At 38.9% G+C, this 23,941-nt stretch overlaps 4 protein-coding genes across 4 annotated transcripts; all 4 read left to right on the top strand.

The window, feature by feature from the left end:
* The first annotated feature begins 2,191 nt into the window (after window positions 1-2,191).
* On the top strand, window positions 2,192-9,510 carry polr2i (RNA polymerase II subunit I). Its single transcript, XM_085245559.1, has 6 exons — window positions 2,192-2,366; window positions 2,521-2,575; window positions 5,929-6,002; window positions 7,665-7,739; window positions 8,901-8,952; window positions 9,185-9,510. The coding sequence occupies exons 1-6, from the start codon at window positions 2,305-2,307 to the stop codon at window positions 9,245-9,247; spliced, it is 381 nt and encodes a 126-aa protein (XP_085101685.1). The 5' UTR covers window positions 2,192-2,304; the 3' UTR covers window positions 9,248-9,510.
* A 130-nt stretch (window positions 9,511-9,640) lies between these two features.
* On the top strand, window positions 9,641-14,159 carry pglyrp5 (peptidoglycan recognition protein 5). The gene is made up of 4 exons (XM_085245558.1): window positions 9,641-11,004; window positions 11,110-11,305; window positions 11,391-11,509; window positions 11,755-14,159. Exons 1-4 carry the CDS (start codon window positions 10,992-10,994, stop codon window positions 11,928-11,930), a joined length of 504 nt encoding a protein of 167 aa, XP_085101684.1. The 5' UTR covers window positions 9,641-10,991; the 3' UTR covers window positions 11,931-14,159.
* A 2,139-nt stretch (window positions 14,160-16,298) lies between these two features.
* Window positions 16,299-18,747, top strand: foxg1c (forkhead box G1c). The gene has a single exon (XM_085244746.1). It carries the CDS (start codon window positions 16,299-16,301, stop codon window positions 17,493-17,495), a length of 1,197 nt encoding a protein of 398 aa, XP_085100872.1. The 3' UTR covers window positions 17,496-18,747.
* A 2,587-nt stretch (window positions 18,748-21,334) lies between these two features.
* snrpd2 (small nuclear ribonucleoprotein D2 polypeptide) lies at window positions 21,335-23,655 on the top strand. Its single transcript, XM_085245557.1, has 3 exons — window positions 21,335-21,470; window positions 22,320-22,499; window positions 23,210-23,655. Coding segments are annotated over exons 1-3 (357 nt in total). The 5' UTR covers window positions 21,335-21,468; the 3' UTR covers window positions 23,385-23,655.
* The last annotated feature ends 286 nt before the right edge of the window (window positions 23,656-23,941 follow it).

Here is a 23,941-nt window from a genome sequence, read left to right as displayed (position 1 = left end):
ACACTGGGTCGCTGGTGCATCTGGACAGAAACATACAAAGGGCACACAGATGGCCTGTGGTCGTGCTTTTGGCGGATGTTTAAATCAACTTGCCATGGCCACAACTGCACATGAGACGGACATGCATTTGCATGTTTTATTACGAAATCCTTTCTATCCCTCCCATTCTGTCTGTTTCCCCATCATGACTCTGTGTGTGTCGTTGCTCCATCAGTGGATTTAGATTTGGACGATTCATGGAATTAGCCCAGGGATCAAGGGCTCGGGGGTGGGAAGGGGATACAGTGTATATATATATATAACAGGCAGCAAGTATTGCAAAACAGGCAGCACACTAGTAACATTAGTGTTTAATCCCCTTTGCAGCCTAAGTCAATAGGATAGATATGGGACGAGGAAGGAAAGGAGCCTGCGCAACATGAAAGGCATCCCTCTTCTCTAGAACCTGGATGAATTTTTAGTTTAAGAAATCAGGGAACTCCACCCGTGATGTAACAGCTGAGACTCCTCCGTAAGCAGGACAGTGCTTATCCTATTAACTCGAGTGTCAGTTATACCATCTCCGATTCATTTGTTTTAAAAATGGACACACCATGCTTTTCTTTATTTTATATCATATGTCTGTTACAGTGGTGGGTGCTCATATTGAACATGGCCAAGCTGGTTACAGCTAATGAAGTCAGCACTTGGCAAACATACACGAGCCAAAACTTAAGCTTAAGACTGCTCTAAACACTCACTTTTCTTTCTTTTTCTTTGGCTCTGTATGTCAAAGTGAAGGGACATCTTTAATATAATGGTCTCAAACTCATAGCATGCTTGCTTGCTTTGCTTAAATGTAAATCAGTTCTCTTTCCGAGCCTTAAAAAAAAGATACAGTACTTTATAATTTCCAAGTCTGCTGTCAATTTGAATTAGGGTCTCATTGCTATGCTTGCAACAAAATGCACACAGATATTAAAATAATTTGATTAGGTTGTGCAAAATAAAATGTCTAAACGTTTTATGTGTTTTATATTTGCACAACTATATTTTTTTAAATGGAACATTTATTGAATCTTCTGACAATTTAAAAGTCCTATTTGCTACGTCCGGCATTTTTTAAGCAATTTATAGCTTAAAATGTATTATGCAATTTATCTGTGCTTACAGGGGGAAAAGGTTACACTGATTATGTAAAAGTCTAAAAAACACATTTAAAAACTTTTTAAAAAACTGTATGTATCAAATATGTTACACGAGGCAATAATGGGTTAATAACATTGTAATAATAGCTCTGTTTTCTTCAAGTGTCCAACAAGACATGGCAGTGCTAATTGGCTGCGCACAATATCAGGGCCATCTGTGTGCCTGACGATAATGACTGACTTAACCAAGGTTAATTCGGATTAGTGACATTAGTGTCAAAATGTCAATTAGATTTTGACTGGGTTTGTCTGTATATTACACGGAGCTAGTACCACACAGATGAGGACCAAAATAACATGAAGACCAGTCATTTAAGCCAATGCAACATGAATCTTGAAGGTTTGAATAGGATTGGTTATGAACAATATGGAGTTTGGGTTTTCTGTGTTTTTATGATGACTGGTCTGTGTGAAAGCTGTTCTTACCACAGGCTGTTTAAAGAGATAGATGTAGTGACTATGAGTTTACGCACTCAATTTGTGGGTTGCTATTTAAAAACTTCGAGTCTAGCATCATTGTCGTCAACTTTTTGCCATTGCTTTGCTTTGTTTCTTAGACACTAGTTACCAAATTTGGAGGAGAGGGTGGAATTGCTTGGTGACAACACACACTTGCACAATACAAAACAAAAACCTTAGAGCAATTCTTTTTTTTCTTTTTTTAGTTCAGTTCAACTTTCTTTATATACTGCAGCACCAAATCACAACAACATTCACCCCGAGGTGCTTTATATTGTAAGGTAAATACACTACGGTAATGCAACAATAACCAGAAGAAGTGAAAATGTGTGATGTTTTTAAAATAAGTCTACTGGGTTCACTCATCTAACCTAGACACATGCAAAATTAAGTAAGCAATTTAAACCCTTCGCTTGTACATGCATTGCTTCACTTCTGTGCATCTTTTGACTAATACAACAGGTCTGCAAATGTGTATCAGTGCCTATTCTGTCCTCCAGCCATTTGTAGGCGCTATTTGGAAAAAAAGGCAGAGCCAAAATCGTTTACGCATGCGCATATGGTCTGTTTTTAAACTTGAGGAGTGAGGCGGTAGACATTAACAACATTTGAAATTAATTGAGTTCATTACTTTTGTCCACAATAAATCGTTTCTCTGATGGATTTAGACGGTGGGACGTACGAGCCGGGATTTGTTGGCATACGGTTTTGTCAAGAATGGTGAGCGTTTGTCTGTTTTAGAGGACGTATACGTTGACGTAGCCGGCTAGCTAAAATAAGCTAGACGCACATTAACATAATATTGTATGAACTGAAGGAATACGTACGCATAATTGAAATGAAAATCCATTAACCACTTGGCTTTGTCTTCCAGTAACAACATGTTGTATCCTAAAGAAGACAAGGAGAACCGCATCCTGCTGTATGCCGTAAGTTTGTGCTCCTCACGTGTGTGTTAACCAATAAGTATTAGTGCTACTTTCTTTTAAGTTAGCTAATCCACGATACAGCAACACTCTTCTAACAGTCCGGATTATAAAACGAATGGTTAAAATTACAGCTTTAGTTTTAATTTTCCATAGTTTGCTTATTTTACACCCCTTATGTTACAATCGGTGAATACAATCAGAGTTTATAGCACATTAAAAACTAGTTGACCAAAGTGCTGTAGACGCTATACAATGAATATGTGTGTGTGTGTGTGTGTGTGTAAAAGCATCACTCACTTAGAGATGAAAGGGAAAGGAACCTTTCTGTCATGGTCAATAGTAGTGAGTGGAAAGATGTATGAAAATATGCTTTATCAGTTTGTTTGTAATCATCCCAAACCAATGCAATTACAGATTTTACACAGAATAATCTCAACCATGGACATAGTTTCAACCCCAGTCTTTTGCTTGAAATGCAAGGCAGAAATTAGTACCCTAACTCATTGTGTTTGGTGTTGTCATAAGCTGCAGACGTACTGGTCTAGTGTATGATTAGAAGTGAAAAATACATCGAGGCTGAAAACAGAATATCTTATGTTCATATCACGTTCAAAAGTCCAATGCTTTGTAAAACTTTGGAACCCTGTTTGATCTACTTGAAAACTGATGTCTACGATCTTGGTGTTGGGATTTTTTTTCTAAAGGTTGTGATAATGCTGGGCTGATTATTGCATATTATTGTTGCAGTTGCTGGTGTTTTATGTGAGACTAAACTAAATTAAATAATTTGATATATTACAAAATATAAGAAATAGCTCTAATATATACAAATAGCTTAATTATAAAAATCCAGAATATTACAGAATACAGAATTACCGAATTTTTAAATGCTGCAAAACAGCTGTAAAACTTTATTATTTTCACTGTAGAGGATGTAACTATTGCACGGTGTACTGTACATTAGTTGGAGGAGTTGTACAGGCAGGAGTGATTTCCTCTAGGACTGGGTATCATCACTGATTTCTAGAATCGATTCGATTCCGATTCACAAGGTCCCAATTCGATTCCATTTGATTCGATTCAATTTAAATCTGGGAAATTTTGCCTCAGACAGTCAGAAATATTATAATTCAGATCAGTACATTTACATATTTTTGTATCTATAAAAAGGAAGCTGACACTCGCAAGACTTTATCAAAGGTGTGAGCATCACAGCAGATGCCTTTGTGTCAAAGTAACTGAGGATAAAACACAGAAAAACATGAGGGTGATTTTCCTGGCCTGGGATTTTATAAAAATATTCTGCAGTACATCAAAAACGAAAGAAAACCATTCATCAACTTATGAACATTACCTCTGAAGTTACAGCGGTTTTATTACAGACACAGCTAAACGTTTTGCATTTTGCATAATTTTAAAAAGTTTGCATTTGTTCAGAAGCCTATTGAACAGCAGAAATTAGGTTTTCTTTTCGGAAGTAAGTAAAAGGGAAAAAAACAGCGGCCGACAGCGCTGTAAACAACGGTAGACTTGTGCGTAGCAAGCAAGCGAATAACGCAGAAAACAGATTTTTAGACGGGAAACTGTTCTTGAAGTACGGAGAGAAAGCGAGAGAGAGAGAGAGCTGTGCATGAAGTGTGGTGGAAGCAAAAACGGCAAAAGTCAGAGGGAATTCATGACGATGTTTTTGTGAAGCGTAGTTTGGATCTTCCTTTGCTGCTGGTTCAGTCAATATTGTTTGGAGAGAGATAAAACTAACAGCTTTAGAATCAGCGCAAAAAGGGCGTGAAAACAAAGCGCGGACCCGCCGAAACATCAGAATCAGCGAGCTGTCGGCTTTCAGCTCGTGTCCGTGCCGTCGGGTGAGAAAGGCGACATCTCACTGATTCTGATCCGTCGGCGGGTCCGCGCTTTGTGTTTACATCTTTGTGCAGAATCCGTGTTCCTGCTCTCAGTTACTGTTTTAGCTGTTTGGTGGTTGTTGAAATTTAGTGAGGTTTAACCTGAGATTCTGGTGTTTCGGGCAAAATAAATTAATATTTAAAAAATCGATTCAGGATTTTAATGAATCGATATCACGTTATCCAAGCTAGAATCGATTTTAATCGATAAATCGATTATCAAAACCCACCCCTAATTTCCTCTGTTGTTCAGTGGTGCATTTGGGTAATCTCAGTCTCTAACTAAACATTCTCCTGTTACTGGCCATGTCATGGAGTGGGTGCCAGGTATTGTTCAGCACTGGGAAACAGTAAATATAATTGGGTTGAAACAAAACAAAACAAAAAAACAACGTCATGTGGAGGGAGGTACGCCTTCACCTTACCAAGGAGCCCTCATTGAAAAAGGCTTGTCTTAACAGCAGATCTAAAAGCACAGTCAAATATCACACCAAGATTCCTTGCAACCAGGTGATAGTAAAAAGCTCAAAGACTGATGGAGCTCTCCTTTCCATCTTAATGATTGGGATGCCCAAAAAAAAAAAAAAAATTAAATTCTGGTTCGTTTTTGTTTTTTGACAAGTTTATCTCCATCTATGATTGAACATCACTTAGACAGTACTACCAGAGCCTGAATACAAGCTAATTATCTGCAAAGCAATGAAAGTCGATGCTGTACTTTTTAAAAATGGGTTCCAAAAAGAGAAATATATAATGAAATGGGACCTAATACAGAACCTTAAGGTACCCCAAGTGGTTACATAGATGATAAATACTAACCTAAGTGGACAGAGAAACTCCGGACTGACAAATAGTTATTTAAGACAGCGGTCACAAACCTTTTCTGCACCACGGACCGGTTTAATATCAGACAATATTTTCACAGATCGGCCTTTAAGGTGTTGCGGATAAATACAACAAATAAAATGACACAAAAGCTGGGTTATTTTGTAAATATAATAATTAAATGAGGATTTACTGTGTAATTGTGTAACTTCATTAGCAGCGTCCTCCTGAAATGGGCCAACAACATTGAGAGTGACGTCCTCCTCTCTGCCCCTTAATGCTCTTTGTTCGCTATGGTAACGTGTAAATATTGCTTTCAAAATAAGACACACAACTACAACACGGGAAAAGATCTGGGGAAACCAAGTTAACGATAAAAATCCTGAAAACTCTAAATTTCACACCCGAGCCTCAACTCTCGCGGCCCGATAATAAACGACTCCAAACGACCTCTGATTTAAGACATACATTTTATTGTAATGTATTGTATAAAACGTTGTAAAACCATATGTAATGGAAGAGTTTAAAGGAAGATTGTTGTGATACAAGAAGAGTACCACAATAAGTCTGTAATTATTGTACTGAATGTCCTGCTCTTTAACAAAAAAATATCTTGATCTCAAACAGTGCAGGAACTGTGACTACCAACAAGAGGCAGACAACAGCTGTATCTACGTCAATAAAATCACCCATGAGGTTGAGTAAGTAACCACAATACAACATAAATTAGCAAATGTTTTATTTCCTCAATTTGAATAATTCGTCATTTTCCATTACAGACTGAGTCACACATTAAAGTGGGCGATAACTTCCTATTCAATCACTGCAGCACTTCTGAATGCAACCAAAACTGTTATGACATCTAGGGTTAAATGCGCTGTGTAGACCCATTCAGCCACACAGATTTGATTGATTTCTCCAAATATGTACAAAAGATTTTCTGTGTACAATTTCAGACAGTACAAAGCAGTGTTTTTATGTGTACTCACACATACTGAATGGTAGTGGTGCAACGGATCACGGTTGATCCGAAATCCGAACCAATCCCACTCCACGGTTCGGTACGCACGTGATCCGAAGATTCGAAAAAGAAAAAAAAAAGTATGTGTATGGTGCGCATGGTCAGTCTGTCAAGCGGTAGTTATGGCCAGCGCTAGCGGTCCAAGTAGCGGAGCAGAGGAGTTTGTGGCATTTAAGCAGCCCTTTGCTGCCCAGTCCGACCGGGCTAAAGCTATTACTAACGCTAATGGGCTTTTTAGCTGCAGACGGGAGGCCGTCGTCTGTTGTGCAAAACAAGGGGTTTAAACTGTGATGAACGTGCTTGAGCCACGCTATGATATCTCGTTGCGCGTCCACTTCAGTGACAAGATCGTTCCAAGCATGTATGAGCAGGAGAAGTTTAAAGTTATGGCTGAACTGTCCCAGGCATCTTCTGTTGCTCAAACTACAAATGGGTGGAGCTCCAGGGCAACGGAAAGTCACGTGACCGTGACCGCTCGTTATCACAGCGGAGTGGTAGATACAAAGCCCTGTACTGCCCTATAGATTACATTAGATTAGATGAAACTTTATTTATCCCTCGGATGGGTTCCTCCGGGAAATTCAGTTTCCAGTAGCACAGCACCAACAGAAGTTGCAGAATGTGAGCAGAAATATACCATATATACACATTTATAAATACAGAGAATACAAAAGGGATAAATAGGAATTAGAATACAAGGGAACGGCACATTTTAAGTATTGTGAGTCTATTACACTGTTGGATATTAACAAAAACTATTGCACGGTGAAAAGGCACTACAGCTACTTGTTCCCCCCTCCTCTGTCCCCATTTCCCCTCCAGCGAGGAGTTAAACAGTTTGTTGGCGTGTGGGACAAAGGACTTTTTAAGTCTGCTGGTCCTTGACTTTGGGAGAAGCAACCTGTTACTGAACAGACTCCTCTGGTTGTTTATGGCTGTGTGCAGAGGATGCAGAGGCTGCCCAGCATGGTCCATAATGTCCATATTGCACCTTAATTTGTTTTTATATAAGTGCGTGGAATGAGTCTTCAGTTGAATGTTTTTTAATAGGGAAAATATACTTAAATAAGTAAACGGCGAGTAGAATTTTTGTCTTTTTTTTCTATTTTTGCTGATCCGAAAATTGATCCGATCCGTGACTTTAAAACCGTGATCCGATCCGAACCGTGAGATTTTTGATCCGTTGCGCCACTACTGAATGGCTAATCTTTAGGAAAAAACATTAGCATTTTTTGCATGTGGGCTTCCTTTTGTAGTGCGCACAGTACTAGAATTTTAGATTGCATTCATAGGTCATGTCAGTCGATGAGCTCTAAACCTCATGCTTTCATTTTTTTCCCAGTGAACTCACACAAATCATCGCTGATGTATCTCAGGACCCAACACTGCCAAGAACAGAAGACCACCCCTGCCCTAAGTAAGTTTTACCATACCTACTGACCTCCCTCAGCGCCCATGCTTCACCTCCTGTTGATGTTTTTAAGGGTATTTTGGGTCATTATCCTCTTCCGTTGTGAAGTGCTGTCCAATCAGTTTTTCAGGATTCAGCTGAATCCGAGCAGAGACTATAGCCTTGTTTGCTTAATCAATAAATTGCAGTGATCCAGTTCCACTAGCAGCTTTACATGCCCATGCCATAACACTGCCTCCACCATGTTTGACAAATAATGTGATATACTTCAGGTCATGAGCTACTACTTTTCTCTTCCCGTCATTCTGGTACAAATTCATTTTGGTTTCATGTGTCCAGATATTTTTTTCCCTGATGTGAGTGGGCTCTTTTAGAGCGTGTGGCAAAATCGAATCTGGCTTTTTGCTTTTTGAGTGTAATCAGACGTTTAGACCATTTTGTGGAACCTCTGTATTTACATTCATGATAATAATCTCATGATCTTCCACTTTAGTTCTGACTGTATAATTGACCACCTGGCTGCAAAAATGCTTATCCAATTTTGGAGTAATTATGTTTTGTTGTTGTTTGTGTTTTTTTTAAAGGTCTGTAATTCCTAAGTGCTTCTACTGCAAAATATTTATTAAAAGGCATCATGATTTGTAAAACGGCATTGTTACCCATACACTTTTTAAGTAGCAAGTGAAATGTGTAATTCTAAAAATAAGTGCAGAGTCAATAATTACTGACACAGCATACTTCCTTATTTAAGCAGCAGAGCGTTGTTTAATCTGCATGTCTTGAAACTGATTGGTGCACATAGTCATCAATCAGTGAGACTAACTGAGCGTATGGTCATGCAAAACGGATGGAGCGTAGATTACATCACTGGGGTCTCAGCGTAAAAGCATTATATTTAACCACATCCCTGCTCTCGTGTGTCTACATTTTATAATTACTTTATGTCTCCTTGAGGCACACTAACAACATATCAAGTAATTATTTAGACGGTCACCGTAGACAGAGGAAATCTGGATAAAGGTTCAGCCTGCCCTGAAATAAACTGTTGGTGGTCATTGTAGGTTTCCACAAGCCATTTCAACTTTAATGGACTGTGGAATGAGATGTTGTGGCTCTGATGGTGGTAACACTTTTATAACGTTTTTCTTTCACCGTTTCTCTTCTCAGATGTGGTCACAAGGAGGCGGTGTTCTTCCAGTCTCACAGTATGAAGGCTGAGGTAATTGCAACCTATGCGCTTTCTCTATATCTGCACAAGCTGATATATATATATATAAAAATAAAATATAAAAAAATCTTTCCCCATGTCAAAAATACAAAGCTAATACATTCTTCTTAGCCCCTGCTTTTCAGAAGGCACCACATTATTAATCCAGAATATATATTTGAGAGAGGTATTTATTAAAATCGTTTGTTTTGACTGACACATTTTTGTGTGTTTCCCCACACAGGATGCTATGCGACTGTACTATGTGTGCACGGCGCCTCACTGTGGACACCGGTGGACAGAGTGAAGCCTTCTGATAATAAAGAGGTCTAGCACTTGCTTCTATGCTGTTGCTGTCAGCACTCGTACAGTATCAATCTGGGTCTGTGTCTACAGTGAATGCATTTGGCTTTATAAAATAGCAGCATTGCTGACCCCTCTGTTATTGTTGTATGGACACTCATATCTGTCACCATGTTGTGAATATAATGTCATCAGTTTTGCTGTTGTGCTTTTTAGCGCTTGTCATTTTCAAATGTGTATTGTTAGATTAAAACATGTTTTCAAATATCTCTTGAGTCTTAATAATTGTGAAACTCTTCATGCACTCCATCTCTGAGTGACACCCTGGCTACATTTTGAGAATCTTTTGTATAATAATAGTTATTTCGTTACATAATTAAGGTTATATCAAGACTAAGTAACACATAAATGTAAAACCAGGATACAACAGTTAATATAAAAGAGTTATTAGAGTTTGTTTGTTTGTTTTTAATGAATTACTCCTGATTTGGTCTGAGTCACTCAATCAGTATTTCTGGGTTTTTTGAGAATAGCAAGAATCAGTGATCAGATAATGCTCCTAAATATTTTTAACTATAGGCCGGGAAACCTCGCCAACTCGCACACAAGTTCACCTTCAAATCAAACCAACTGACTTCCAAGTAGAGAAGTCGGTATAGATATTCACTTCCTGTTTCCAGCCTAGACTGTTAATGATTAGTGGGGGTTAAAACCATGAAACACAAGACTGGTTGTGTGTTTTCCTTTGAGTCACAACAGCTGAAAATTTAGACCACAAATCACATGTAACCAGTGCACATCCCCAATATTCACAAAATGTCTTGAGACTGTAGCTGACTCATTCGCTTAATGCTGAACATATTCGCAGCAGAGATGAGCCAAATAAATGTACAGTTGGCAACTTTAATAAGAATTTGATAATGTAATCTACACGTCTTGTTATTTGGTTACAAACTCCATGTGGTTTTACCCATTATGTTATATATGTGTGTGTGTGTGTGTGTGTGTGTCAAGTGTGTTCATCTTTGGTAGCGATGAAAACCTATGATTTCTGTCCACAGTCTTGTTGTTGACAGAAATCCTAGGTTTCTGTTGTTGTTTTAAAGTAATTAAAGATAAATGCTGTACAATCATTCCACCCTGGAAAAAGAACAGTCCAAAGAAGTCATTCAAATCCCCAAAATTCCCCTGAAATTCATGGCAAGTTTTGGATTTAGAGGGTAATTTGCAATGAGTGGATACAAACTTCAGACCCGAGCTGTAGCTACAGGTCTGCTCTCAGTCCAACTGGGAAATGCACCTAATACATTACATTAACAAGTAAACGGGAGTCATTTTTGATGAGTCAAGTCAGTTTCTTAAAGCACCAGTGACACTTCATGGACTTTCTCAGTTTTCAGACTACTCCTAAATTTGAAGATCATGACACGGCTTGTCTTTTTTCCTCCGTGCTACTGATTTTGTAATGTTAGTTAGTAGTTATGCGTGTGAAAAATCAGAGGTTTTCTCTAGCTGTGCAACATTCAGGAAATACTGTGTTGTACTTCCTTCTTTTTTAAGCACGTATATTCCAGACATCTTGTTGGGCAACTGTAAATTATTGCTCGGCTGGTAAAACTAGTGGGAAAATAACTCGTGCTCATTAAGTACATAATAGGTGTACTTCCCAAAACCACACCCCTTGAAACAGGCTCTTTGATAAAGGAGCTGCACTACTTGCCACGAGTTAGTCTGCTTTGTGGGACGCCATGGACCGACAAGGTATGGAAACAGACAGCTTTGCACTAAGGATGGTTTCTGGTTTACTAATTAGATTTTCTTTTATGAATGCTGAGTATCAATTTGATTGATTTCAATCTGTTTCAGTGAGCATTGTTTCAAGGCAAGAGTGGGGAGCAGCCGCTGCCAAACAAACCAAGGCTCTGAAAGGACCTGCCCGAAGAGTTGTTATCCACCACACTGCCTACCCAAGCTGCAAAGGCCTGGCTGAGTGCAAAGCCAGCCTTGTCAGTATTCAGAGATACCACATGAAAGACAGAAAGTTTGATGATATTGGATACAAGTGAGTTCCTCTGTTAGTGCACAAGAACTGTGTGCAAATGTTTGGTTTTGTTATCAAAGCTTACCTGTACTTCTTCAATGTTTAGTTTTCTTGTTGCTGGAGATGGGACTGTGTTCGAGGGTCGTGGCTGGGGTGTGATGGGCGCACATGCCAAGGACCACAACAGTGACTCACTGGGAATTGCCTTCATGGGGAATTTCAACAGTAAGCACTCCTTATTTTGTGTGTATCATATACAAGAGCATGTTGTTCAGGGTGTAGACATAAAATGATGAGGCTGGGCCTGTGTGTGCAATACAAACGTTAATCTTTATTTAGTAACCGCACCTTGTATCATAGGAAAAGATCATAAAAGCAGGGTAATTTTAATACAACAAGCACACACACACATTGGATATTGCACATTATTCTCCATATAATGATAAAGCTACTTCTTGTTTTCATTGCAGATGAGACGCCGAGTGAAAAAGCAGTCGTTGCGGTGAAACAGCTGCTGCAGTCTGGAGTTTCCGCAGGATTTCTACAGCCTGGGTTTGGCCTGTATGGACACAGAGATCTGGGAAACACAGAGTGTCCAGGAGAAAAGCTTTACACCGCACTGCCACGACTGAGGAGCACGTCGTGAACCTCGCAGACGATTTGTCAGTGTTTTGAGGAGAAATTGCACCCCTTCCTTAATTTGCACACAGACCCCATGACCAGCGTCTGTGAAGTAAGCAAGGTGTTAGGAGGAAGAAGCTTTCTAGATCCGACACTAATGCTCAGGTTTCTTTTTTCCTCGTCACATTATATGCATATTATTTGCACATTATTATATTTTTTATTATCTGTTAGCAGGAAGAGTCTGTTTTCACAGCCTGTCAGAGCTTTCTTTTACAGCAGAGGGAGCCGTTGCATGGGATGAGAATAACGCAGGCTTTATCTGTTTAGAAGTGCAACTGGAAACTCAATGATTAATTGGTTAAGAATTGACAAAAAGTCTTATAATTTAAAAGCTATGATTCTTATAATTGCTGTGTGATGTCAACATATAGAAAGCACCGTAAAGATTTCAAATTGTGTCACATTTGTTGCATCTTCGAGATCAGCAGACTAAGCTGAAGATCAAAGTAAAAGAAAATTCTATATAGAGCTATTTAAAACTTAGTGCTGACAACATATAGGCATATAGGGAATAATATATGGGGATTCTAAGTTATTGTGGACCTCTGACCTCTTCTACAAGGTCAAATTTTTATAAAATGTCTTGTATCTTTAAAGTTGTACTTAAAATTCTGCTGCCTTTGTTTGTATTGGCAACAATCAGGAAATAACTCAGGTGTATGGGGATTCGAAATATCACATTATAGTTTGGCTTTTAAATTTCACATCCGCCTTTCTTTTATGCTGACCTCAGAAATGTGTTTTATATTTAAAGAGAGAATTGAGACAAAGACAATGAGCTTCCTAGTTAGTTAGAAATATATTGTAGTATCCTATTATATAATAAGTTATTCATGTCCCATTATTTACAAATCAGTACCTATTATTCATTATCTACTTCTCTAAAATGTAATGTAAATGTATAAAGTAAACATCTGTCAAATTTCTCTTAACTAATTTTTTCTTAAAGGACGTTTAAAAAGAACAAAGAAAATAAAAAGAATACAATAAAAACACAATATTGTTCCTTTAAAAGTTAAAAACACACAAACTGAGCTGTCTTGGCAGAGGTTTGCAGTGTCAGAGTGCTTCTTTTTATTACTCGATTCATTGTTTGTTTGATTTTTTTTTTTACGTATGCGAGGAATTTTCTCTTTTTCTCTATCACAAACACCACACAGGGTGAAGGGTTTTTTTTTAGTATGTAGTTAGAAGAGTTAATGATAATGATATTATCACAATATCTGTAAGAAATTCCAAGAAGCTACTTGTCTAAGCTATCTTTTAGTTTGTTTATTGAGTGTTTTGTTTCATTTTTGGCAAACAGATTAAAGTTAAAATAACAGTTGCAGAAGCCCGTGAGACTGTAGCCATAACTGTGCAAAAAGAACAACTACACCTCAAGGTAATGTAAACTAAAGGTGAACAAGACCAAACATCTGCCACTCAGGTGAAATAATCACTTGCAAGAGGCAGAAAAAAGAACGTTTGTGTGCGAGACCACGGGCTCACAAAAATAGAATATGTGTATTATTAAAATAATAATAGAGTTTTTTATCACAGTTAGCTATGCTGGCATATCGCAGCAACACTTGTTAAACCGCAGAATAATTATTAAGTATATTATTGAACAACAAACAATCTTTACAAGTCCTGTTTTCTCATGCAAATGTCCTTCAAATATCTCTGCAAAAAACACTGTAAACAACACAAGATATGGAATCAAGGGCATTGTAAGTGCTGAAACAACAATGCATGCTTTCTGCAGTGCCAGAAACATTCCCAACAAGTGCTCACTTGTGCAGCACACAGATTATGGAGGAGGGCCCTATCAAACAGGCTAAATGGCAAAGGTATTAGACTGTATGACTAATCCTTGTCTTCATGACTAATATATAGTAGACTTTATTGTTGTCAATGATCAGTGTAACTGAACAAGATGCTAGGGCACAGCTACAGTGAAAGTTCAATGTGTTCAGACAGGGAAGGGAAGTGCTGTGTAAGTTCTAATAGATTCATCAAATTAAATGGATTTCTTTCTTCTGTGAGAAGAATTTGAAACAATAATCCAACCAAGAAGCATGTATATTATTCTTTTATTATTATTACCTTGTCATTGTCGGAACAGATATTAGATATCACTGCACTGGCTATACATGAATCTTTTTAAATGTTTGTTGAGCAACAAACTTAATAAACTAAGTCAAAGTAACGCAAAGGCATTGAGTTTGTGTGTCACCCCTTCCAAGTGGTGAAAAAACAGATATTAGATATTAAATTATAAAACCTGATATGAATTTGCAGTGTGTGTGTGTGTGTGTGTGTGTGTGTGTGTGTGTGTGTGTGATGACCTTTTGTTCACTCCTGCTGCTGTTTGTAGAATAGAAAATAACACAAGGCTATAACTCATCGCCCCTTAGGCCCTGCTTCACTTTCTTGTGGTTGAAGGAGTGCCCACATCACTCAGGAACCTCACGTGAACTTATCGTTTGTACCGGTGTGACATGGAGAGGTGAAGGCCTTTCAGACAATAAAACAAGCAGGAAAAACTCATATCCCTGTCTTACATTCATTTACACCAGATCTATTTCATCCCCTTTCTGATGGAAAGGCATCATAGCAGAAAGTTATTGGCAGGATTTATTGACAGTCACATATTTAGAGTGAAGAAAAGCAATCTGACTTCTGCTTGGAGAGGAGAGCACAATGTAAAATATAATGATGTGGTTTTCTTTAAATGATCTATTCCTCCTTAAGTAGGAATACATACATCTGGCACTGCAGTAACATGCAAGTAGGGCACGTGAACTTGATGTATCGTGCCAAAGCGTGCTCAGCTTAATTCTAACTTAAATGCATTTAAACCAGGATGGTGTAGGTGCCTTAAAAACAAGTGAACTCTGATAATGAGTTTATGAGCAGCCTAATGAATTTATATCATTAGGAGTGCTTGTACACACTATTAACATTACATGTTTCGTCATTTATGACCCCACAGGCTTCATTGCTACAGGACACTGCTTTAATTAGGTGCTATTTCAACAACAGCCTAGGTCATTAACGGGGCTGGAACTCATTCGTTGCCACCGGAGTCTCAGTCATGGTGGCCTGTTGCCTGCTGAACTTTAACACTGTTCTCAGCGACATGAACACTCCAAAGCATGTCCACAAAAAATCAAAACCTGGATACGTCATGTCTGAAATGACTGATGCATTATCACTAAAATAATCAATTCAAGCGAAACCTTAACGTGTCGACACATTTATCTGCTTTCTTCATCGGTGGACAACTGTTCAAACTAAGAAAAGTCAAGGTTAGCATTATGTAGCAAGTAACCGAGAAAACTCACTGTATTAGATTTAAGAGAAGCATGGATTAAGTCAAATACACTGTTTAATTTGAAGTAAGGAGGCAGTTTTCAGTTACAGAGAATCTCTGGCTACTGTTTATTTAATTTTACCACATTTTTGCCCAGAAATAATAAAAAATTTTGCATCATAAAAGCTTGCAACTCAGAGCTGGTATAAATTACGAAATAACTGGTACGCGTAATAATCTTGCCCTTCATTCTGCGTTTTAGCCTGCTCGTCTTTGGCCCGTTATATACAGGATCATTCGGTCTCTACAGCGTCTTCATTCTCTTGATCGGCATTTTGCCAAATTGGCTCCTATGATGTCGATTAAGGTGCGCAAAGAGAGAAAGCAGAGAAGAAGAAAAACGAGAGAGAAAGATGAGGCCAGCCCAGGGGGTGAGGCGCGTGTGAGAGTGTTGAATTTCATGAGTCACGGAAGTGTTATAATTGCACCCCAGAGTTCACTGATCAGTCACATAGATTGACAGCACATCCATGTCATCCCGGGTTCAAGCCCGCCTTGGCACAGTGTGTTTGGTATCATGGCACATCCTTTCATTCTCAAATTATTATAGATTTTTCTTTGGGGGGGTTGATAGGTGCTTATGGGGAAAAAACATCACACGAGTCATATTTTAGTGCGTTGCTTTGATTTTATGGATAAAAGGCGTTTAACTCTTCACTGGAATAAATGAATTATCTTTTTACTAAAATAGAACCACTTGACTCAAAGTACGGACACATGCGCACAACACGTCCCAGGATGATTCTCTTTTATGCGCAGTTACAAAGTAAACACCAACGCGAGTCGTTTTGGAGGTAACGAGTCCTGAGCTGCTGTGATCATGCGCATTTGTTGTCACGCTGTCTGGCCCGTGCGTCTTTGGCTCTTTACCACTTTGAGTCGACGCATCTTTGCTCTGTGTGTTCAGCGGTGCGCTCTCCTGTGATCTCCGGACAGCTTTGAGAATTTCGAGAGTGTTTTTTAACCTTTGGGATGGAGATTGAGGATGTGAAAACTTCAAGCCGATTATTCCACAAGTCTTCATTCAGCATCAGCAGCCTGTTGTGGAGACGAGAAGGAGTGATGGGTGACCAGGAGTCTCCTTCTCAGTCCCAGAAAGTGCGCTCTAGCCAGCTTGCAAAAGCCAGCCATGATCAAAACTTTGAAAAGTCAAAAGAATGCGCCAAAGTGGAAACCAAAGCGGGGACTGTAACTGGGAGACGAGAAGGAAATAAGGAAGAATCGAGGAAAACCGGTGGGGCAGAAGAAAGCGTCAAACCCGAAAAACCGCCTTTTAGTTACAACGCGCTCATCATGATGGCGATCCGCCAAAGTCCCGAACGACGGCTTACGCTCAACGGCATCTATGAGTTCATCATGGAAAACTTTCCGTACTACCGGCAAAACAGACAAGGGTGGCAAAATTCAATCAGGCACAACCTGAGCCTAAACAAGTGTTTCGTGAAAGTGCCGCGCCACTACGACGATCCCGGCAAAGGCAACTACTGGATGCTGGACCCCTGCAGCGAGGACGTCTTCATAGGTGGCACATCGGGAAAACTGCGCCGCAGAGCCGCAGCTGGCTCCAGGACCAAGCTCGGGCTGAAGAGAGGAGGCGGTCGTGTGATGCCCTCGGGCACTGCAACCAGCGTCACTCTGGCCGCAGCCAGTTCGTTTTACTGGCCGGTTCCGCCGTTTCTACCTCTCCAAGCGCCGGTGCGCACCCACCTTGGCGCGGGGACATATCTGAGCGCGCACCCTCGCTTCTCCAACCACGCCACGTCAGTGGTCTCACAGCGGGCCCGACTGAGCGCAAACGCTGCGGACGCTGACCGGTTCTTGCAGACGCACCAGGAGATGTCTTACATCGGACTCAGTTGCGCGCAGTCCCGTCGCCACCAGATCGGCGCCGCGTGCACCGCCTTCTCCGCCTCCATCCCCGCGTGCACGCTGCCGCTGACAGACCCGTGCTCTTTTAACATGATCTCCGGACAAGCCAGCTACTTTTACTCTCACCACATACCGTGCGCCGCCACGTTTAGTCAAGAGGAGTGCGCCACCTCCAAGACACCAGCGGCGACGTTTTTACCCAAGAGCGGTCATGCAGACCTCGGAGGATGCTGCGGTGACTTTTCAAATTATTGCCCTCAAGTCAGCCCGAGCCCGTCGTCTTGGAATATAGAGAAATAGATACAGTCCCGACAGCCAGTGTGTGAGATTTGAAACATTGCTGTAGATAGTTTGCTAATTGTTGGAAACAAAAGGCAAAGCCAAAGAATCCCGATGAATGATAAAAATCCTGCAATATTTACCCAAATGTCTGCGTCACAGTGGATGTATCTAAGTAAAAAAAAAAACGTTAATAGACTTGGATTATTTCTCAGAGTTGCAAAGTTTAAATGACCAAAAAATAAATGACGCGTGAACTATAAGTCTTAAAATACTTCCTCTGACAAACACATTTCCGAAAATCAGCAAAAAACAAAAGTGTATTTGCGTATATTGTGAATCCTAGGTTATGCGCGGATATGCGCAGATCATTTTTTAATGCAATTAACGTTCACCGAGTTTGCATCTGCTTCTGAAATTGTACTAGAAAAAATATTATCCTTTGTTAACTTTCCTCATCAATGATTTCCCACATGTGTGTTTATTGGTATCAAAAAGTGAAGGGTTTTTCGGCGCATGTCACCAGTTTTGGGTTGAAGGGAGATGAGAAGAAAACACGATTTTAAACATGAAATAAAATCGAAAAGTATAAAACTCTTGATGAAGGGAATCGCTTTCCCCAGCATGGTATCCAACACATTAAAATATTACTTTGGAAAGGTTCCAGCTTAATTTTAAACGAACGGGTGGAACCGGGGTTTTTTTTTGTTTTGTTTTGTTTTGTTTTGTTGTTTTTTTAGTCCGGGGACTTTTTAAATTATGAGTTTTCAGTTTGGGTGAAAATGTAATGTGAAAATGATACTTAAACTGCTCATTTGCTGCACTTACTGTCTTCGATTTCGTTAATGTTGCAACCATATATATATTACATTCCCATTTTAATGACCTTACATGTAATTAAACGATAAATAATGCATTTTTAATTGTGTTTTCTTTTAACCTCATTAAAAGCTACAGTTGTTGATTGTTCTTATTTGGCTGTGTTATTAAATGTTTCACCCTGGAGATTTGAGCCCGCACAATAAGAACTATATATAGACTGGATTGAGTGTTTTAAGGAAAGGTTGTGAGGCACAGAGGCCTCTGTGCTCTGAGCCATTCTTTTTTTTTTTTTTTTTTTTTTTTGTTTATGAACAGTTCCACTAAAAAGGTTTCTCGAGGAGATATCGTGTGGAAAGGGTTGTGATGTAACCTCAACAGGTAGACATGGCATTTCCAGTCGCGCAGATCTTATTGATCTGTCTTCTGTTTCAACCTGCGCTGACATCACTGCCTGTTAAACTTTCCCTCACCTCTCCTCGCCGCTGCCCCCTGGAGATATAAATTAATAGATGTATGTGGATGCAGATTAGAGCAGATGTCTCTTTTAAACAAAGGGTTCTTTATCAAAAACATAAATAGAAAGAAAGAAAAAACCTCAGCCCGCCACCTTTCCAAAGCCAGTCACATCCTCAGTCACGTGTGGTTAAAGCAGACCGGGCTGGATCAGGTAACTTCACTGTTGCCAAACTCACCGTCTAGATAGATACAAAAGATAATATTTACACTTTGGCATGAAGGACTGTGGTGTGCAGAGCAGCAAGGGGGGGGGGGGGGGGGGGAGCTTAGCTGTGAAGCAACAAGCTTTTGGTGCAAAGTAGACTTTTGTATCCTGAGGCAAGAGTAAGAAGATACTGTTTGCTGCTAGTGTAATAAATAACATGTTTAGTTTGACAGCTCTACTAATAACCATAGAGCTATAATTCACCCTGCTACAATAAGGTTTCGCTGGTTTTTGGTGTGCAGGAGGCTGCAGAAATCAGGATGGCCTTTTCAAAAATCAACCAGAAGTTTAAAAAAACCTCTTTAGTTATCATCTCTTTCAGTTTTTTAGATACATTTTTTAAAATGTACAACAAAATGTAAAGTGGGAATAACACGTTTGTTTGTTCAGTTTTATTTGGGTGAGAAGGAATAGGCCTTTGAACACCCTCACATATCTGCATTTGTTCTTCCGTTAAAATTAGGTTGGAATTCAGTTGCTGAGCATGAAGCAGTCCATGCCAGACCTTCGACGTCTCCCTCCACATCATTTCTGTTTGGAGAAACAGATCAGCTCTTTAAAGCCACTGAACATTCTGCATCAGTATGTCTCAAAGTGCACCTGTTTGACCAGCTTGTTTCTCCCACGCTGCAAAAGTTTCAGGCTCTGTTTATGCTCCAACATTTTCTGTCAAAAAGAAACCTTGTTACCACAAGCTACCACAAATTCTTCTTCTTATTATTATTATAAATCAAACAGATTAAACAGATTTTTGTTGTGCACTGAAAAAGAGCTTAAAAAACACTTATGGGAAAGGGTGGCTATCACTCTGTTCCTGGCATGTCCTTGTTCAGTGTAAGGTGTTGTATAGGTTCAGTTTCACTCACATTAGACACTCTAAATCCTTTCCAAATGTAGAGTCAATCTGTCATACCCACACCTCTTTGTAACACGCTTTCTGGAGGTGTCCCAACGTGTTCACGTGTTTGAACTCAATCTTCAAAGTGCTGTCAGATATTTCTTTCAGACTAGTAATTCAGTCTGACTATTTCACCATATTTGGGATTTTGGGTAAGAATAATAACCTTCCTGTAAATGAAGTCAAAATAACAAAAGTTGCCACCTTGTGCTGCTTGAGGGAGATGATGCAAACTTGTATTTGCCTGCTCTCTTAACTGACCAAAGTCCTTTCAGGCTCCCACAGTTCCGTTTCATGTATATGAGCTCATTTTACACCACAGTTTAGGATGCAAGACTTTTGGCTGAGCTAGGTGTGCTCCATAAAGATGTACCCCAGCAGCGCTCGTAATCGATCCCAGTCAATCACACTCCCCTCCTCAGCAGCACACAGGCTGCCATTATCTGCAGCAAGTGCTTTCGACAGGTAGATCTGCAACCACTGAAACAAGGTGGGTGGGATGGACACCTATAGGCGTCTGTCTGTCTCTTGTCAGAAAGCCAATCTCCCTCTCTCAGACATAGACGTGCTCTTTTTACTCGTTCTTGTTGTACCGAAGAGCAAAACAATGACTTAACTGTTTGAGTCTGCATATCAGTTTGACTGCTCTCTGATTTATTTCCTTTATCCTATAACATCTTCTTAAGAACTCTGAGTTATATTGAGTCCCATGGTGTTAATATTATTTTTATTTTATTTTATTTTATTTTTAATTATTATTAGAGCATGTTGTTTCAGTATTCTTTGCAGAAAAAAAACATAAAATTACCACAGTGTAAAATTGCTCTATTCCCTATAATAAGTAAAATAATAAGTAAAATTATGCTTTCAAACTGAAAGACAATTTGAGCATGCTTACATAAGAATTTATCCTGTATTTAATATGTTAACAGCAATGTCAATTTTATATGTATATACCATATTTTACTACGCGTAATCTCATGGGTTTACCATAAAAGTTAAAACCATTGAAAGCTTTATCAACTAATAGAAAGATTTATAGTTTATCCTGTACTCAACTGGGAGCCAATGAAGTGACTTCGGCACTGGAGTAATATGTTTAAATCTTCATGTATGTGTGAGGACTCTTATCAAAGTATGTGATTACAAAAACTGATTATCCAAAAAAAATATTCTGTCTCTGATTTTCTGGACTAAAAACAAATATTTCTGTCTTACCTCTTAAAATTCAGCAATTAATGTGTCATTACTTTGTGAACAGGATAGATCACCGGAGTAGAATAATAAAATCATATCTAGTCAGCTTTTAGAAGCAGTCTATTGAATAAAATGTAAAATATAATGCAATTAATGATGGAAACGTGTGTTTCAGATGGACTTCTTTGTAGCGTTTAGTGAGCCTGTAGTAACCCGGTAGTTGTAGCGGCGTTTTTGAAGCGCCTTCAAACGACCCGGAAGTAGTTTGATCCACGCGAGCCCAACGGAATCGTTGCAGAGCGAGCTGAAAACGACCGAATTGTTACAGAGTGAGCTGAAAACGACCTAAAGAAACCATGTAAGTGTTTGTGATGATCAGCTGCTGTTATGAGAGACTGGTTATTCTTTCAGACACTGAAATCCGCTAATAGCGAGCATTTAAAAGGCTAACATTGTTAGCCTTTCTGCTACCCGGGCCGGTTAGCTTGATGCTTTTTAGACGATTTCGGAGCTCTGCCTTTTCATAACTAGCTGTGTTACAGATTTGTTGTAGTTATATCAAAGTAGTTCGTACATCTGGTCTTCTTTGTTGTAAAGTTTCAAAATACTGATTCCGAAATCAGACTATAGCGTAAATGCTAGTTTTCTAAATGCTAACAAGAGACAATGTGTGAGCGTGCGTTTTCATGCTGGTAAATAATTGCGACCTGTGGCAGTCTAGTGACGTAAAAATTATTATTTTAAAATAGTTTAGCATAAAGGTCCCCAAACATGTCCCAAAATATGACTCACTGAAGCTTTTAAATGGCGAGGTTTAAGCTTCAGCGTGTTGTCTGATAAATGCATCTCTGTGCCCAATACCTATTTTTTTTACAGGTGTAGTGAGGTACTTTACTTTGTGTACTGTGTACAGCTTAAGTTTTCCACTTAACTTTTCTCAGTAAGTAGTCACACAACAAATAATGAATGAATTTTTGCGAAATGTCATAATAATTAAAAAAAACATCAAAATGTATAATCGGGCTATCTGTACCTGAGCTGTGTCAACGCACAAAATTCCCTGTTGTAGGATCAATAAAGTCTTGTTTTATCTTAGTAACAGAAAACCTCCAATAGTGCTACTTTACTACTTCAAATATGCCATTGTCATTGTCACACTCATTTATTAGGATACTGTTATGATGTTGTTTCATTGTTTCATTTGCAGGAGCCTCTTAACAAAGCCCAAGTCAGAGATGACCCCTGAAGAGCTTCAGAAGCGAGAGGAGGAGGAGTTCAACACCGGCCCCCTCTCAGTCCTCACCCAGTCAGTGAAGAACAACACGCAGGTCCTCATAAACTGTCGCAACAATAAGAAGCTGCTCGGAAGAGTTAAGGCTTTTGACAGGTATTGAATCAGACACTTATTTAGTATTTAACACTCTTGAGGGTATAATGTGAGACTTACTTGTATATATTAGTGTGTTTTTTTTTTTATCATGTTTCTTTTGTCTGTTTTCTTACATTTAAGCCTTTATTTCATTATTATTGCTAGCCAATGGTGATAACATGCTATCGCGTCACTTTGGTCCCTTTTTAGTATTCACTCGTTTCCTATTTTTCTCCATTGGAGTCACATTTAGCACCTTTACTTTGTTATTAAATATTGCCCTCTCTCAAAGGTAAAAATAACCAAACACATTTAGTTTGTTATTCTTGTATAATGTAGCTGGAACATCATAATCCTCAGGCACATTTGATCATTTTAATTAGCTGGTTTACACACCTAATGAGTGAAAGATCTGCCGGCTGAATCCCAGAGGAAATGCCAACTCCTATTGGTGTTGCGTCAGAAAAATCTGTTATAGAAATTGAAAACATGCAGAACTACCCACTGTGAATGAGGTAGCAGCTAAAAAGTACTTTTTGTTTTGTTTTTTCCATTATAGGTGTGATATTTATTTATTATTTCTTCTGATACTGCAAAAGATTTAAAAAAAAATCACAGAACATGTAAATGCATATGTATGAGTACCTGAGTAAGATCACAGGGCTTTTATTTATGTATGCATTTATTTTCTATAAATTACTAACATTACATCACCATCGGCATTTCAGGCATTGCAACATGGTCTTGGAGAACGTGAAGGAGATGTGGACAGAAGTTCCGAAGAGCGGGAAGGGAAAGAAGAAGTCGAAGCCCGTAAATAAGGACCGCTACATTTCTAAAATGTTCCTCAGGGGGGATTCTGTCATCGTGGTGCTGAGAAATCCTCTGATCACAGGAAAATGAACTCTCTGAACCGCTCACCTATTCTTTTTTTTTTTTTTTTTTACACTTCCTCAAGGCAATTGATTGTAGTTGCCGTAACCTTATTTGTTTTGATTTTGATGTTGGATCACTGAATTCACTATTAAGACAGAAAACATGTCATCAAAAATATGTTTCTCCCATTTGACGGTCATTTAAAATGTTAGGCACGAAAGTGACCAATTTTTTTCTTTGTCTGTGGAGCTTTTCTGTCTTTTTCATTTTCATAATAAAAGTGATGAAGAGATGAAAACATTGTGCAGATATTTTTATAGCTTTTAGAGTGTATGTAGTTTACATTACACAAATGTAGACTAGTCTTTATATTATTAATTTTTCTGACAAAACAATGGTTTTATGTTTTCAGATTGTCTGTTTATCCCATTCTCAAGAATTCAATATTTCAGCTTCATCACATTTGGTACATCTATTTATGTTCACTTGGGCTAAAAATCAACATCCCTGACTTCAAAAACCATTTTGGCTCCAACTAAAGAATTAATTTAATAATCACTGCACGCTTTCACACAAACATCTGA

Source organism: Mchenga conophoros, linkage group LG14 (assembly GCF_057382185.1).
Source record: "Mchenga conophoros isolate Kocher_MC1m ecotype Shallow Benthic linkage group LG14, M_conophoros_male_GT1.1, whole genome shotgun sequence".
In the NCBI taxonomy this organism is placed as follows: domain Eukaryota; kingdom Metazoa; phylum Chordata; class Actinopteri; order Cichliformes; family Cichlidae; genus Mchenga; species Mchenga conophoros.
Note: the sequence above shows the minus strand (reverse complement) of the source record. Positions and strands in the feature narration are given on the sequence as shown.

Excerpts from the sequence above, each read along its gene's own strand:
- polr2i (XM_085245559.1), top strand. The coding sequence starts at position 2,305 with ATGGATTTAGACGGTGGGACGTACGAGCCGGGATTTGTTGGCATACGG. Across the intron at positions 2,576-5,928 it reads ACCGCATCCTGCTGTATGCC|TGCAGGAACTGTGACTACCA; the intron begins GTAAGTTTGTGC and ends GATCTCAAACAG. Across the intron at positions 6,003-7,664 it reads AAAATCACCCATGAGGTTGA|TGAACTCACACAAATCATCG; the intron begins GTAAGTAACCAC and ends TTTTTTTCCCAG.
- pglyrp5 (XM_085245558.1), top strand. Across the intron at positions 11,306-11,390 it reads TTTGATGATATTGGATACAA|TTTTCTTGTTGCTGGAGATG; the intron begins GTGAGTTCCTCT and ends TTCAATGTTTAG. Across the intron at positions 11,510-11,754 it reads CTTCATGGGGAATTTCAACA|ATGAGACGCCGAGTGAAAAA; the intron begins GTAAGCACTCCT and ends TTTTCATTGCAG.
- foxg1c (XM_085244746.1), top strand. The coding sequence starts at position 16,299 with ATGGAGATTGAGGATGTGAAAACTTCAAGCCGATTATTCCACAAGTCT.
- snrpd2 (XM_085245557.1), top strand. Across the intron at positions 22,500-23,209 it reads AGAGTTAAGGCTTTTGACAG|GCATTGCAACATGGTCTTGG; the intron begins GTATTGAATCAG and ends TCGGCATTTCAG.